This window comes from Chlamydotis macqueenii, chromosome 1, assembly GCF_036417535.1.
Source record: "Chlamydotis macqueenii isolate bChlMac1 chromosome 1, bChlMac1.mat, whole genome shotgun sequence".
Taxonomy (NCBI): domain Eukaryota; kingdom Metazoa; phylum Chordata; class Aves; order Otidiformes; family Otididae; genus Chlamydotis; species Chlamydotis macqueenii.
The window spans coordinates 38,883,331-38,896,678 of record NC_141556.1 but is presented as its reverse complement, the minus strand read 5'-3'; the positions used below and the strand labels follow the sequence as shown (position 1 = coordinate 38,896,678).

Here is a 13,348-nt window from a genome sequence, read left to right as displayed (position 1 = left end):
GCAAAGTGCTCATCCTCCTCAACCCAGACGTCAGCATCTTTCATCCCAACACTGCTAAGCCTGGAGAAGCCTTCCCAGCTTCTCATTGTCCAGCTCTGCTCATCCTCCACCATCTTCTTCTCAGCCTGGCCACTACCTAGGACACGCACTGCTGCTTTCCACCGGGACATTACGCATCTCATGAGCAATGATTTCACTACTTCTGCCACTCCCACTCTGCCAGGACTCTGTGTTCGTTCTTCCACGGAGGCTAAGGGTGGCCACACAGTAGCCATTAGATAGATAAAAGCTTCCATTAAGCCCCCCAGAGGTGCCTATTAGACATGCAGACGCATGTTAAATTAGGGATGACAGCTCTGAGGTCTCACAATGTAATCTGCAATACACAAATCGCATTTCACACACAGGGGGCCAGCTTCAGGTTAGCTACAATATTCTGGAGTTAGTGCTGGGACGAGTTACCAGAAAAATTTCCTCTCCTTGTTTGGTTTGTTATCTCACTTTTGCAAACATGGAATCGTTACAGTTGGAAAAGACCTCTAAGATCATCAAGTCCACATCTGTGGGCTCTGATTTGTATTAAATTACCTTTTGGGATTATGCGCTCTCTTAGGCACTTCTCTTGGTAAACTATTTGCTGTAGCATGGTAAAAGGACTATTTTAGCAAACCCAACAATTTACAATTCCCATTCACTGGTATAAACAATGTTGAATTATTCCATGAATAAAAGCACTTGGAGAAACACAGCTGTCTTGACCGTGTTGAACTGTCAAGAAGCACTTCTGGCAAAGGTTTGACCTACCACACAGGTCAACTTACCGGCTACCAGAAACAGTGAGGCAGACCTACAGAAGTTGGCAAAGCTGGAGAAGACTGAGGAAAGAATAGGGCCAGGATGGACAAATAGGTTAGAACAGCAGCTTGCTCACATCAAGTGGTGTTAATCTTGAGCAGGATGAGACATATCAGAACAAATAAAAGGCTGGTCCCTGCACATGCAGCCTGACTTTCCACCTATTTCTAAGATGCATTCACGCTTTGTGCTGGAATTCATAGAGCCAAGATGCTGGTGCAGGGACCCATCGGCTGCACATCCCACCACCCTTAAAACCCTCAGTCATAAATAACAGATCTCTAACTCTGACTGCAATCTCGTGTTTGAGGAATATTTATGTATTTGGGGAAGAATGTACTAGAGTGTTAAGTCAGGTACACAGTAGGAAAAAAAAAAAGAAAAAAAAAGAAAAAAAAAGAGAAAATAAAAAAGAATAGAAAAATACCCTGCTGCTGTTAAATGAGTGATAGGGGTTTTTAGACATTTGTTTGTCCTGGTTCACAACCAAACAAATGACATTTCCTAGACAAATAAGTTTGCTCATGGTCGCTCTGTTCTTTAAGAGCAATGTGGACAAAGGGGAAACAAGGCAAGGCAGGCCTGAAATACAGGGTAACTTCACACAGCAGGATCTTGTCTGCAGAAAGAGACAACTGGCAGCAGAGTCCCCGTTGCAGAGGTCGATAGCCCAGATCCAAATGTGTAACACAACGTGGCTGCAAATAGAGAGTCATGAAAATGTGCACCAGAGTGAGGGAGTATTTCCTACTGGAAGGCAAGACCAGTGTTTCAGAGATGCCTACAGGTAAACCATCTCGCTTTACTAATACTTATTGAGTTTCACAACAGAAACCTTAAAATCTAAGGGGCTGTGATCGTAACGCTGCCAAGGCCAGCAATGGATGTTGCGTTTGGTCTGTGCCAAGCACATCCAGACAGCTGGCAGGAGCAAGTCCCTCGGGGCCGCCAGCCCCTGCCCCAGCAATGCCGCAGCGGGGCCGGTCTCCAGTTTCCCGCAGCCCTGTCCTCCTTGGGAGATGCTCAGTGCCCAAGACTGAGGCTGCAGACATTTCTTGCCTTTAGAGAGACACTAGCAGCCCCAACACCTCCCATCTCTCCCCTCCAAGCGCAGAGCAACCTGGATTTTCAATTGCTGTTGCACCCTCTCCTCTCCTTCCGCTCCAGCACTGGAACCGCTGTAAGAAAACATAAAATGAAACTGAAACAGCACAAAGACCAAAGAAAGTTTTGCTTAGTTAAGTTTTATTCATGTGTACAGGGGCAGCATCAGCTTTAGCAATCCAAACAAATACTCCAATAGGTATAATTTAGGTGGATCTTCTTTTGCCAAACACCACAGCGACCTGTGGCTGTTTCACACCTCCACCAGCGCTGAAGCTGCTGCTGCTGCTGCTGCTGCTGCCCAGAATTGGCTGAGCAAGGGCCAGTAGATGTCTAATGATGGTGCACTGGTCCCATAACTCCTCCAAGGTGGAGAGGACACTGCGGTATCCCTTTGCAGCTCCCTTTGCAAGGGTTGCGGTCTGCAAACAGATGCTGCTCCCAGCTGCCTGCACTAACAAGGGGGCAGAGGCGTCAGCGGCTAAAAGCAGCATCCGACCTAAGACACGGACATTAAATGCTGAGACCCAAAAGAGGAATGGAAAAGTGTCGGGCGAGAATGAACGCAAGGGAAAAAGCAGCTCTGAGAGATAGTGTATGCAGCAGGAAATTGTGTGCGAGGAACAGTAGTGGAAATTACTGGTAACGCAGGCATCAGTCAAATTACCCTTTGTATAAGCCAGTTGGAACAAGTCCCTGTAAAGAAAATTTACGTGGCACTAAGGAAATGAGGTTGGAGAAAACCTCAGCCATGGAAAACAATGAGGAAAAGGAAAGCAGTAGGAAATGAGGTGGAAACTAGCACACGAGAAGAAAAAAAGATACCCAGAACAGACCAGACTGGGATTAGTTTCCCCCACTCATAACTGCTGTCTTGTCAGCCTGGCACTGTTCAGCATTTTTATCCTTTCCGCTCTTCTGCAAATCTGAGTGCTGAGCTGTTTTCGCTCATCCTGAGAGCTGTGGTGTCTGTCAGTTATTGAGGAAAAATTGTTTCTCGGTTGTAAACATGCAGAGATTGAACCAAACTATATAATTTGGGACAAGGATCACCCCAAGGCCCTTAAACCCTGGGGAGGAGGGCGATACACAACTGCATTTAGGTCCAGAGTTTCCGTTAAAGCCCTTCTTCACACGTGCATTGAAGATCATTACATTAACATTCGCGTTAGAGCAGAATAAATGTTATTACGGCTCAGTAGTAATCCTTCCTATGAACAGCTTTTGCAAATCCCACTCTGTCATTCCCACGGTCAAAAATGCAGTAGAACGCAGACATAAAGACATCTCCTAAAATCCAGAGCGGGCCGGTGCGAGTGGCAATGTCGAGAGACTGGAAGCCACTCATGCAGAAGGTTTGGTCTTCAATGGACTCCTGGAAGGGAAAGCCCATGTCCTTGCGGCAGCCTGCTCCAGCCCTGGCTTGGGAAGCAGGGAGCAGGGAATGGGGAGCAGGGAGGCCACGGCTACGCACCTTTATGACGTATTGCTCTGCTGTCAGCTTGTACTCGTGGTGTCCGATTGTGAAGCTTATGTGAGGCAAGCTGGAGAGTCTTCTGCAGTCTACGAGAAACTGTATGCAATGCACTGATTGAGGCGGGGTTGGTTTGCCTTTTTTAAGTATTGCCCTTGGAATTTGAGATTTTTGCGGCCAGTAATAGTGAATTTACTCCAGAGAAACAGCACCAGGCTGACTTATGGCCCAACACTGCCCTCCGGCTTCCCAGCTCCTGCACTGGGTCCGACCAGCCTAGCAGCCCAGACCGCTGCACCAAAGCCCCTGGGGACCGAGAGCTGACAAAAATCCTTGGAAGTCCCAAAAGGAACGAGGTGAAGAGGAACTCTGACCACCCCCCCTGTACAACTCTGAAGCAAAACTGAGAGTGTGAGTCCCAGTGAACCCACATTAGCAAGGTCTGCTGAGATGCCTCCAGCCCACACAGGGAGCACCCTACGGCTGCAGCTCACCCCGCTCCCTCTCTCAACGTCATCATTTTAGGGAAAAAAAGATAGTGAGGAATACAGCACTTTATACTTATACTCTGCCATGAAGTGGCATTTAAAGAGCAGAAGAAGGACTAAACTCTGGCATGGTCATTAATTTCAATCAATAATGTATTCACTTAGAGTAACACAGAAGATCACTTCCTGGCCTTTCTAGTTATTTCATGAAATAACTGGCGTGTTAAATGGCACTGCAGAACGCTGCAAGCCCCAGAGGAATCTTCGCTGTGAACTGTAGCATTTAGAATCATTGTTTTAGAGCTTCCTATAGGGAAGAATCTCCTTCTTTTGTTGTTGTTCAGTCTGCTTTATGAAAACATAGCCCTAAATCTTGTGTATACTTATCAGGTGTCACACCATTAGAACAAAATAAACCATGGGATACAGGAGACAAGAGTAAAAAAGCCAGTATAATGGTTTGTAGGATACAAGAAGCAAGACATAATTAATTTACATAGCTACTACGTCCAGAACAAATTAATCCTTGCTGGAAAGAGATAAAAGTTCTGGTAAAATCACTGATGGATGCAGCCACTTACACTGGGATAAATTTGAGTCAATATACTCAGCCTGTCTGCGGTTGCTACAAAAACAGTCATAGAAAGTCTTATTTTCAGGATGTTGTTTTTGCAGACTCCGAGATGCCAGCTGAGTGCTCTTACGTCAGCACTGGAGTATATAAACTTATACTGCAATGACCTGTTTCTTGCTTATATTACACTAATAGAAGTGCATTGAAAATACGTGTTTTATCTGTATCTATTAGTCTGTGCCATTATAAAACCAATTTGCTATCAAAGCATACTGTTTGGGATGCATCTAAAAATTTGAATGAGAATAAAATTTAAGGTTTAATTGGAAAAGAACCAGAAGCCTCAGAAGTTACATGGATGCAACTCCAGGTCCTCCTCCTACAAAAGGAGGCAGATTAAAGGTCCACTTTGTCTTTATCTTTGCCCAGAGCACTGGACAACCGCAACGCTCTTCATTTTCTTCCCAGTGCAGTTTTGGGTCGGCGTCAAGACAACTGTGAAGTTAACAGCAACTGTAGGCGGCAGCTTTGCTCGGGGCACTAGAGCAGCGGCGATGTGGTAATTACCCGCAGGAGTCAGCCAAGGGCCAGCAATCAGGCATGGTAAAAATAAGCTGCTCTCTCCCTGGAGGTTTACCCATCTTAGGCTTGTTATCTCAGTGCTTTAGACATTACAATGGTTCAGTCATGCCATCTGAAAATTGCCAGAGGGGCGATGTGAAGGCGAGCTGAGAGACATCCCAGCCCGTCCCGTGGGAAAGCCTAACCTACCTTGAACAACCTCAGCTCATGTAAGCCCCCCAGAGAGGCATGGTGGACCAGGGATCACAGGTGTGGGACCAGAGGGGCCATCAAGTGGTATATCAAGGCTGTTTTGGCCCATTGGAGGTGGTGGAGGTGCTCCTCGGAGGGCAGGCAGGGATGGGGAGGAGCAATGGGGAGCGTCAGGAAGGGGGATGCAGGAGAGAGCAGCAGGGAAGAGAGGAAAACCAACGAGGAGACAGAAAAATAAGGTTCAGGAGGGCGAATAAGAGACAGCGAGGTCTGTCCTGCACCCTGTGGCTCATCTGCCGGGAAACAGCTTTGTGAGCAGCACCACTGTGCATCCCTCCCAGGAGCCCCGGCATAACACCACCTGCTCTGCTGCAAGCTGACAGTGAGAGGTCCTGTTAGTGGAGCCTTTGCGGGGCTGTCAGTACAATACCTTTCCCTTTCCATTTGATGGTGATGGGGCTGGCCATCAACACTAAACCCCTTCTGGCTCAAGGGAGCCAATTACTACAGCCAGGGACTTTGAAAGAAAGTGCTCCTCTGATTTTCCAAAAGAAAATTATCTCTCATGTAGGTATGGATCAATTCCTCAAACTGATGCCTCCGCTATTTCCTTACACACCGGTACTGACGAGCACAGGAGAGGAGGTGGACATTCAGGAGGAGGGCTGGGGCAGCAAGGTAAACGAGTCAAAACCAGCACGGCTCTGAGTTCCGTGCTCTCTTGGAAACAAGGCTTTCCCTGAGACCTTTCTGAACAATTATTTTGGTTATTTTCCCACCCTATAAGCTCTTTGCAGCAAATACCATTTCCTCTTTGGCTTTTTTTTTGGTTGTACAGTTTTTACCTCTCCAGTATGTGACGGACTTGCCCCAATATACTCCTGTAATCGCCTGATTTGTGAAGAGGGGCCAGTGATAAGAGAAGTGCCTGAGTCAACGATGGCTTCGCAGCCATGGGAGCAAAATGCCACCCGGCCTTGGATCTTTATGCTGTGAGTGAAAAACAAAGAAACTTTAAGCAAGTGGTATATACACCGTGCCTGAAGCAAAGCATTATTGCTAGTTAAAGTCGCAGAGTACAGTCTGAAGTTAAAACTAGCTGCCAAGGCTTCCAAGTCTTAAAAGAACGTCTTTAAAAGACAAGAAAGCAATAAAAGGAAGTTGCATGAAGAAGACTTCTCATTTGTGGACCCGTTTTTCTTTCTCAGGACTCCTACAGCCCTAATAATTTGTGAATGAAGGGACACTGACTGCTTTGACCAAGGTTAACAGGAAAGGTGAGAGCAGGACCTGGAGCTGGATTCAGTTCCTGGGTGCCTTAACCTCTTAACTGAATAGTCCACCAACAGCCAGTTTGACCATTGGCGTATCACATTAAAACATTAACATGCTCTCCCAGAAACCAGCTACCCATGTCACAGCTTCATTTTGAGAGCTAATAAACCCCAGTCTCATCCTGGCAAGCTCCCTCTTTGAGAGGCACAAGGGTAAAACACTGCAGCCAAGTCTTCCTGGAGCCCCCAACATAAGGAGGACATGGACCTGTTGGAGTGAGTCCAGAGGAGGGCCAGGAAGAAGATCAGAGGCCTGGAGCACCTCTCCTATGAGGACAGGCTGAGAGAGTTGGGGCTGTTCAGCCTGGAGAAGAGAAGGCTCTGGGGAGACCTTAGAGTGGCCTTCCAGTACCTAAAGGGAGCTTATAAAAAAGATGGGGAGAAACACTTCAGCAGGGCCTGTTGTGATAGGACAAGGGGTAATGGTTTTAAAATAGAGGGAGGTAGATTCAGACTGGACATTGGGAAATTTTTTTTTACAGTGAGGGTGGTGGAACACTGGAACAAGTTGCCCGGAGAGGTGGTGGTTGCCCCATCCCTGGCAACATTCAAGGCCAGGTTGGATGGGGCTCTGAGCAACCTGATCTGGTTGGAGATGTCCCTGCTCCTTGCAGGGAGGTTGGACTAGATGGCCTTTAAAGGTCCCTTCCAACCCAAAGTATTCTATGATTCTGTCTGTATCACTAGGTGTTTCTGCCTCTGTGAGTTCTTCCTGGGAAGTGAATTCCACCAGGTATTTCATACACGCATACATACATACTTGTTCAGGTGTATTTGCCAGTAGCTTTTCTCAGTGACTGGGACCCAGTGGATTGAACCTTTGTAGAGGGAGTGGTCTATCCCTCCCAGGATCAACTCACCACCGTTCTCAGTGTCATCTCCTCTGAAAGCAGAAGACAGGTTAACACTGACATGGGGGTGTGCCAGCATGTGTCAATGAGATTACACTTAAAAAGCAAAAGACAAACCACAGCCCTTTCTTAATTCAGATATGGGTGGCTGAAAGGGATTATTTTTAAATTATAACTGCATACGTCCAAACTCAGAGCCTCCAAACAACCTCTGAGAAGACTTACTGTAGGCTGCCAGGGGCTATGACAGGCATCAGGAGCAGGTTGAGCCAGTTGCTGCTCTCACCTTAGAATAAACACTAGATAAATTGATGGTGTTACAGCTGGGTCTAGATGAGGTAACATTTATTTCCTGAAATAAAGGAAATAAAGGTGCTACTTGGGTGTGGCACCACATTTCTCTTCATCACGGTGAGTCTGAGCTGGGAGCTTTTATTTTGTTTATGACCAGCTCCAACAAGAATAACTCTCTGTCCAAAAATTCATGGTCCTCCCCAGCATATTTTCTCTTTTCACTCCATATTTTTCAGTATTAAATTGGAAAAAAAAATAAATAAATGGGTAAAATTGCTTTCTAGAACTGAAAATTTATACAGATGCATGGTTGTCTCAACAATTAAAATAGATTAGCTTCTTTTTTGGCAGTGTCGCTTTAAAGGCTGACCTTTTCAGATAGAAAGAGAAGACCGGCTCCTCTACCAGCTCCTGGTTCATGATGCTGTCAAACACAGGCAGAGCATTGCCCACTGCTAAGGAGGGGTAGCCCAAGCCCAGCACACCATCAAAGTGAGCAAGGGCAAAGGTCATTCCTGGCTCAAACACCGACTCGCCAAAGTCCTGTCCCTTGATGGAGATGTTACTTATCTGTTTGGTACAAGTGAAAGTAAAGACACCATCAGTTACAAGAAATTAGCCATATTTTAGATCCATATCAATAGATCCATGCAGTTTATAAAGCCTGAATATCCCTGTGTGACTTGCATCAATAAAGTAGGAGCCCATTTCGGGGGTAGGCTGCACCAATTCCTTTTAATACCTTAATTCCGTGGATGTTTCTTCATAAACCCAAGACAGGACCCAAGGAGAGAAGCAGAAATGCAAAATAAAATTTTAGGTATTTGTCTGGCTAGCCCAAAGCTGGAGCAGCACCCACACCTCTTAGCACCCGGCTTGGTGAGACCTTGCCCTGCCCTCGCCTAAACCAAGCAAGGTTTTCCAGGGCAAGGCCAGTATCTGAACTGTCCTCAGAATCTCGTTGACCTGGAGGCTGACACCCATTTTAGGTGGATGCTCACCTGCAGTGTGTCTTTGCCAGCAATGCCCAGAAGCTGTCCCGTCCCGTACTGCAAGGAGAAGGCTTCCCCTCCATGCTCGTACGAATCCGACATGAAGGACTTAAATTTCTGGTGCACCCCTACAGGAAACAAATTATATCTGTGCACCGAGGGGAGGTCCCAGCAATGTACCTGCTCCCCAGTGCAGAACACGATGAGATGCAGGAGAGCCAGATTTTTGCTCGTCTTATGAGGAAGGTGTCGATGGAGGTGCTCCTTCCTGCACAGGCACCCCAGTTTTTCTGTACCTGAGAGGTTATTTTGGGTTTTAAAGACAAGTTAAAACAAAAATGGGCATTTTCACCACTATTTGTAGCTCTTCCAGGTTTATTTTCATGCCTTTCATCTCAGACACCTCATGGTGCAGAGGGATGACAGGCAGCTGCAGCTGGCACCTGCCCTGGCTGTGGGGCAGCGCAGAGGGGCAGAGATGGAGAAGCAAGCCAGGGAGGGAAGAGTGGCCCTCGAGGGTGCTCCAAATACTCCCCTCCCAAATCCCTGATGCAGGCGAGGTCCTTGGGAAGGAAGTGACCAAAGTACCCAAGACACAAGGAGCGTAAGGGAGGGTAACGTTTCTTACTGCATGCTTCACTGATGCAATAAGCAGAAGGGACCCAAAAATTGGAAGAGCCAGTATCAAACACGACGGTGAACCTCTGGGGCGGCGTGCCGACGCTCACAACTCCATAGTACTGCGCCTGGGGAAGGAAAAACGTGGTCATCCCCACATGGTGAGATATTCCAGAGGAAAAGGCAGACTTGGGAGCATCACACAAGGCTTTCTCAGGAGGTTCGGTGCAATTTTATCTAAACGTACATGCACGTCACAGGGAAGCGTGTCTGGCTCCACAAGTGGCTGCAGGCAGCAGATTTCACTCGCTGTTACACACGCATGTGGCATTTTTAAAGCCTTTTAAGCAAACACTGGGTTGGGTTCCCCATGAAGTCAATGAATCCTCCTGCACCATCTTCAGTGGGGAAAAGCTCAGCCGCAAGACAAAGCTCCCACATGACCATGCGGGTTTTGGGCAGCTCCCTGCTGATGTCAGTAAGAAAGCAGTGATGCAAAGACAACACGACCCTCCACCGGCATCAAGGGGCTCCCACAACAACTGTTGTCACAGGTGGCCGGGCTTTTTCCTTTGTAATTACCAGCTATTAGCAAGTTAAAAAATTCTGTTGCAGGGACTGTATCTGATGTACTGAACAAAGTTCATCCAGAGGATAAAGAAACCACTGGCCGTCCTTGGATACCAATTGAGGCTAGAGATAATCTGCAAACACGTGAATGCTGGAGCAAAGAGCTTATCCACATCCCAAATGCAAGTGTCTAAGTGCCCCTATCTGGCCCTGGAAGAGCACTTCAGCATTAAGAGACCTATTTTTAGGGAAAGGCATTTCTGGAATTCAAACGCAGATAGAAAAGCAATACTCAGTGCCAAGTCTTTTGTAGCAATACAAATATTTGAATATGTATCTTCAAGTGCATGCTTGTTAATTAATACACTGAATATAGTTTCTGAATCCAGACATTATGGTCTGTATGAGATAAATGGCAAGCATGCACGCTGTTTAAGAGAACACCCAGCTATCCAGCAGGACTTTTTTCCTTACTGTATGAAACAAACCTTTATTGATTAATCTGTGAAGTCAGGCAGCTCCAAGACATGTTGATCAAAAAAAAAACAAACCCCAAAAAACCCAAAACGCACCACAAAATTGTTCCTGGTGGTAGCTGGATGTGCTAGCTATGTGGGTTTTGTTTTGTTATTTTTATATTTATCCCTCTTTGAAAAGCTTTAGAGCAGCTTGAAATGTTTCGGTCTCCTTTGTTCTTCACACACATCTCTAGCTCCTCTTGATGTATTTTTTTATAGCTTTCAAGTGTCAGGAAGTTGTTGCTGAATTAATTTCCATTTCCCTTTCCCTTTCTCCTTCCCCTTCCCTTCCCTGTTTAGATGGAGCCTGCACAACATTTCTACAACTTAACTTTCCTTTAGGTAAGCATAGCAGAAGAAACAAATACAATAGAAAACATACCAACCAAATGGACAAAATGCTAAACCCAGGAAAAATGGTTTACAAAGTGGCTGACCTGCTGACTTGCCTGTCTGAGATCCAGTGAAACTCCTATTTTTCTTTTCTCAGATTAGATGGTAAATTCAGTCAGGTTAGTGTGAGACGCGGGTCAGTCTCCGATAATTAATACACATTAAGTTCAGGAGATAAAAGCAGAAAAAGAAAAACTCTACTTGAGCCTTTGTTACCACTGATTTATGACTCCACGTAATCAAATAAATGAGATTTGGAGGATTTTTTTATAACATGCAAGCATCTAAGTTTCTGATAAACAGAATACAGCTAAATTAAGTAATCAGATTCCGCTACTAAAAACCCAATCCTGAACCAAGATTGATACAGGCAAACCTCCCACATTCATTTGGAGATCCAACCAAGTCCAATACACATCTATACAAAAATAAAACTTGTCACAGGGCTACCACTGCTAGGTTACAGCAGCTTTCTATCTGGGTCCAATGCTAAATACGTGCTTCATTTTGCAGACTGGTAAAATAATTTTTGATGATTTGCAGATTGATAAACTAATTTTTTTATGATCTAGTGTTTATAGCATAGAGCAAGGAGCTATCTCAAGCCCTGTAATTTCTTTGAGAGACTAGGTTTCAAATGTGCTGGGAAAAAAAATCTGCCTTCAAGAGAACAACGAGTCCTTATGATTGCATTACCAGAACTGTACTTACATTCATGTAATCATACAGCCTTTCTGAAGTGGTTCCTGCCGAAAAAGCAATATCTGCAGGGAAGCAATGCAGGTACCTCCGGGCAAAAACGTCGGGGTGGTGATTCCTCCAAAATTCCTGTAATTCTCCCTTTTCCTTCAGCTGTTTCTTGATAGATTTGAATCGAACAAGGGGGATTCTATGCAAATAAAATAAACACACAAAAATTAATGGCTTTCCTTTCTAGAGCTCTCATATACTCTTTTTTTTTAAAATGTGTTTCTTTTTTGAGACTTTGAGTAGTAACAAGCTTGGGTCACCCTAGGAAGCCAGCTGAGACACACACCAGTGATGCCAGAAGTGTTTTCTTACCGTTCCACGGCCACGGTGAACGGGATGTAAACCACAGCCAATAGTATCACCCTCATGGCTCCAAGCAGTTCCGAGTCTAACGATGCTCATTTACTCAGAAGTCCCTTTTTTATATCCCGCTGACAGCAGAGGGCTGTTCGCCAGGTCAATCAATCGCAGGAGGTCAGTGCTTTGGCAGAAAACCGATTCATTTGCTCTCAGAGTAACCGCTGGATTGTGCAAATAGCCGTGTCCAGTGGAGCTACTAAGACACAGATAACCAGGGCACAGTCTAGACCAAAAGGACATTTTACTAACAATCCTTAATGCCTTTTACATAAACCCAATACATGGGGTGAGCTTGGCTCCCGTTAGCACGGGAAAAAGGAGGTGGTCCAAGGTCTTGCCTGCTCCTCTCCAAGTAAGCCGCTTTTCAAGCTCATGGTAGTGACAAGTGGCCCAGAAGTGTCCATCGCAGAGAAAGAAGATGCAATATATAACTCTTCCCCTTTCACATGGAGACGTTTCAGCAGGACTGAGCAGATGGATATTTGATAGGGTTGTGACAAGTCATCCCCTAACAACTGAAGATTAATTCTCTTTTTATGGGAGACCTCCAGTCCAAACATAAATATGATTGCCACTCCCAAAAAAAAGGAGTCTTAAAAGTAAAAAAAATGACAACCTGTGACACACAGTTATGAACAGCCAGCGGTTTTGCACACATTTCAGCAAGACATTTGGAAGTGCTCGCTGGGATTTGCTTTCCTGCAAGCATCCTGAGGTTGGCAGTTCCCACCCCTGCCTGACACTTGGGTTCAAGTCAAGCTGGCAGAACAATAATAGTGTCAAAAAGAGACTCCAATCTGACAGAGAGCAACCCCAAACCCATTAGCTGCCTGGGAAGAAGCTCAGCACTGAGTCTGCACTTTACTTACGAGACTTTAAATCTTTCCTCTGCACGAGAAAGCGTGGTGAGCAATTACGTACTGCAGCCCAGCACACATTAAAGCTAAATTTGAATAATCAGCCATTTTTGTTCAAAAAACAATGCTAGGATGCTGGGAAAAGAGCAATAATGATTATACCCCTGCAATACATGGCTTATTTAAAATATACTGCTCATCACATGGAGGTGGACTGGAACTAAGTACCCCCTCCAAAAGAGAGCAGATGTGTGACAGTGCGTAGCAAAGAATGAATGTCAAGAACATGGCAGAGACAGGAGTCACCATCCGCTCTAGTGGCAATGCTCCAGTCAAAAAAAAAAAAACAAAAACCAAAAACCAACAGAAAAAAACCAAACACACAGTGAGTGAAGAAGGGGTCTAAACACATGTCACAGACTTTAAATAAAAGTAAAACAAATAATTATAAGCACATACTAAAGACATTCTTAAAAACTATTCTGTTAAGTCTTCTTTATTATGTCAGGCTGATTGAGTAGTGGCATAAGAGGCTTAAAATC

The 13,348-nt window shown here is 45.4% G+C and overlaps 1 protein-coding gene across 1 annotated transcript; it reads right to left on the bottom strand.

Moving 5' to 3' along the window:
• Window positions 1-1,436: 1,436 nt before the first annotated feature.
• Window positions 1,437-11,957, bottom strand: LOC104476355 (cathepsin E). Its single transcript, XM_010116147.2, has 9 exons — window positions 11,902-11,957; window positions 11,551-11,728; window positions 9,369-9,486; window positions 8,750-8,868; window positions 8,119-8,318; window positions 7,364-7,486; window positions 6,115-6,259; window positions 3,434-3,532; window positions 1,437-3,334 (listed from the first exon to the last, which is right to left on the bottom strand). Exons 1-9 carry the CDS (start codon window positions 11,955-11,957, stop codon window positions 3,155-3,157), a joined length of 1,218 nt encoding a protein of 405 aa, XP_010114449.1. The 3' UTR covers window positions 1,437-3,154.
• Between the last annotated feature and the right edge of the window lie 1,391 nt (window positions 11,958-13,348).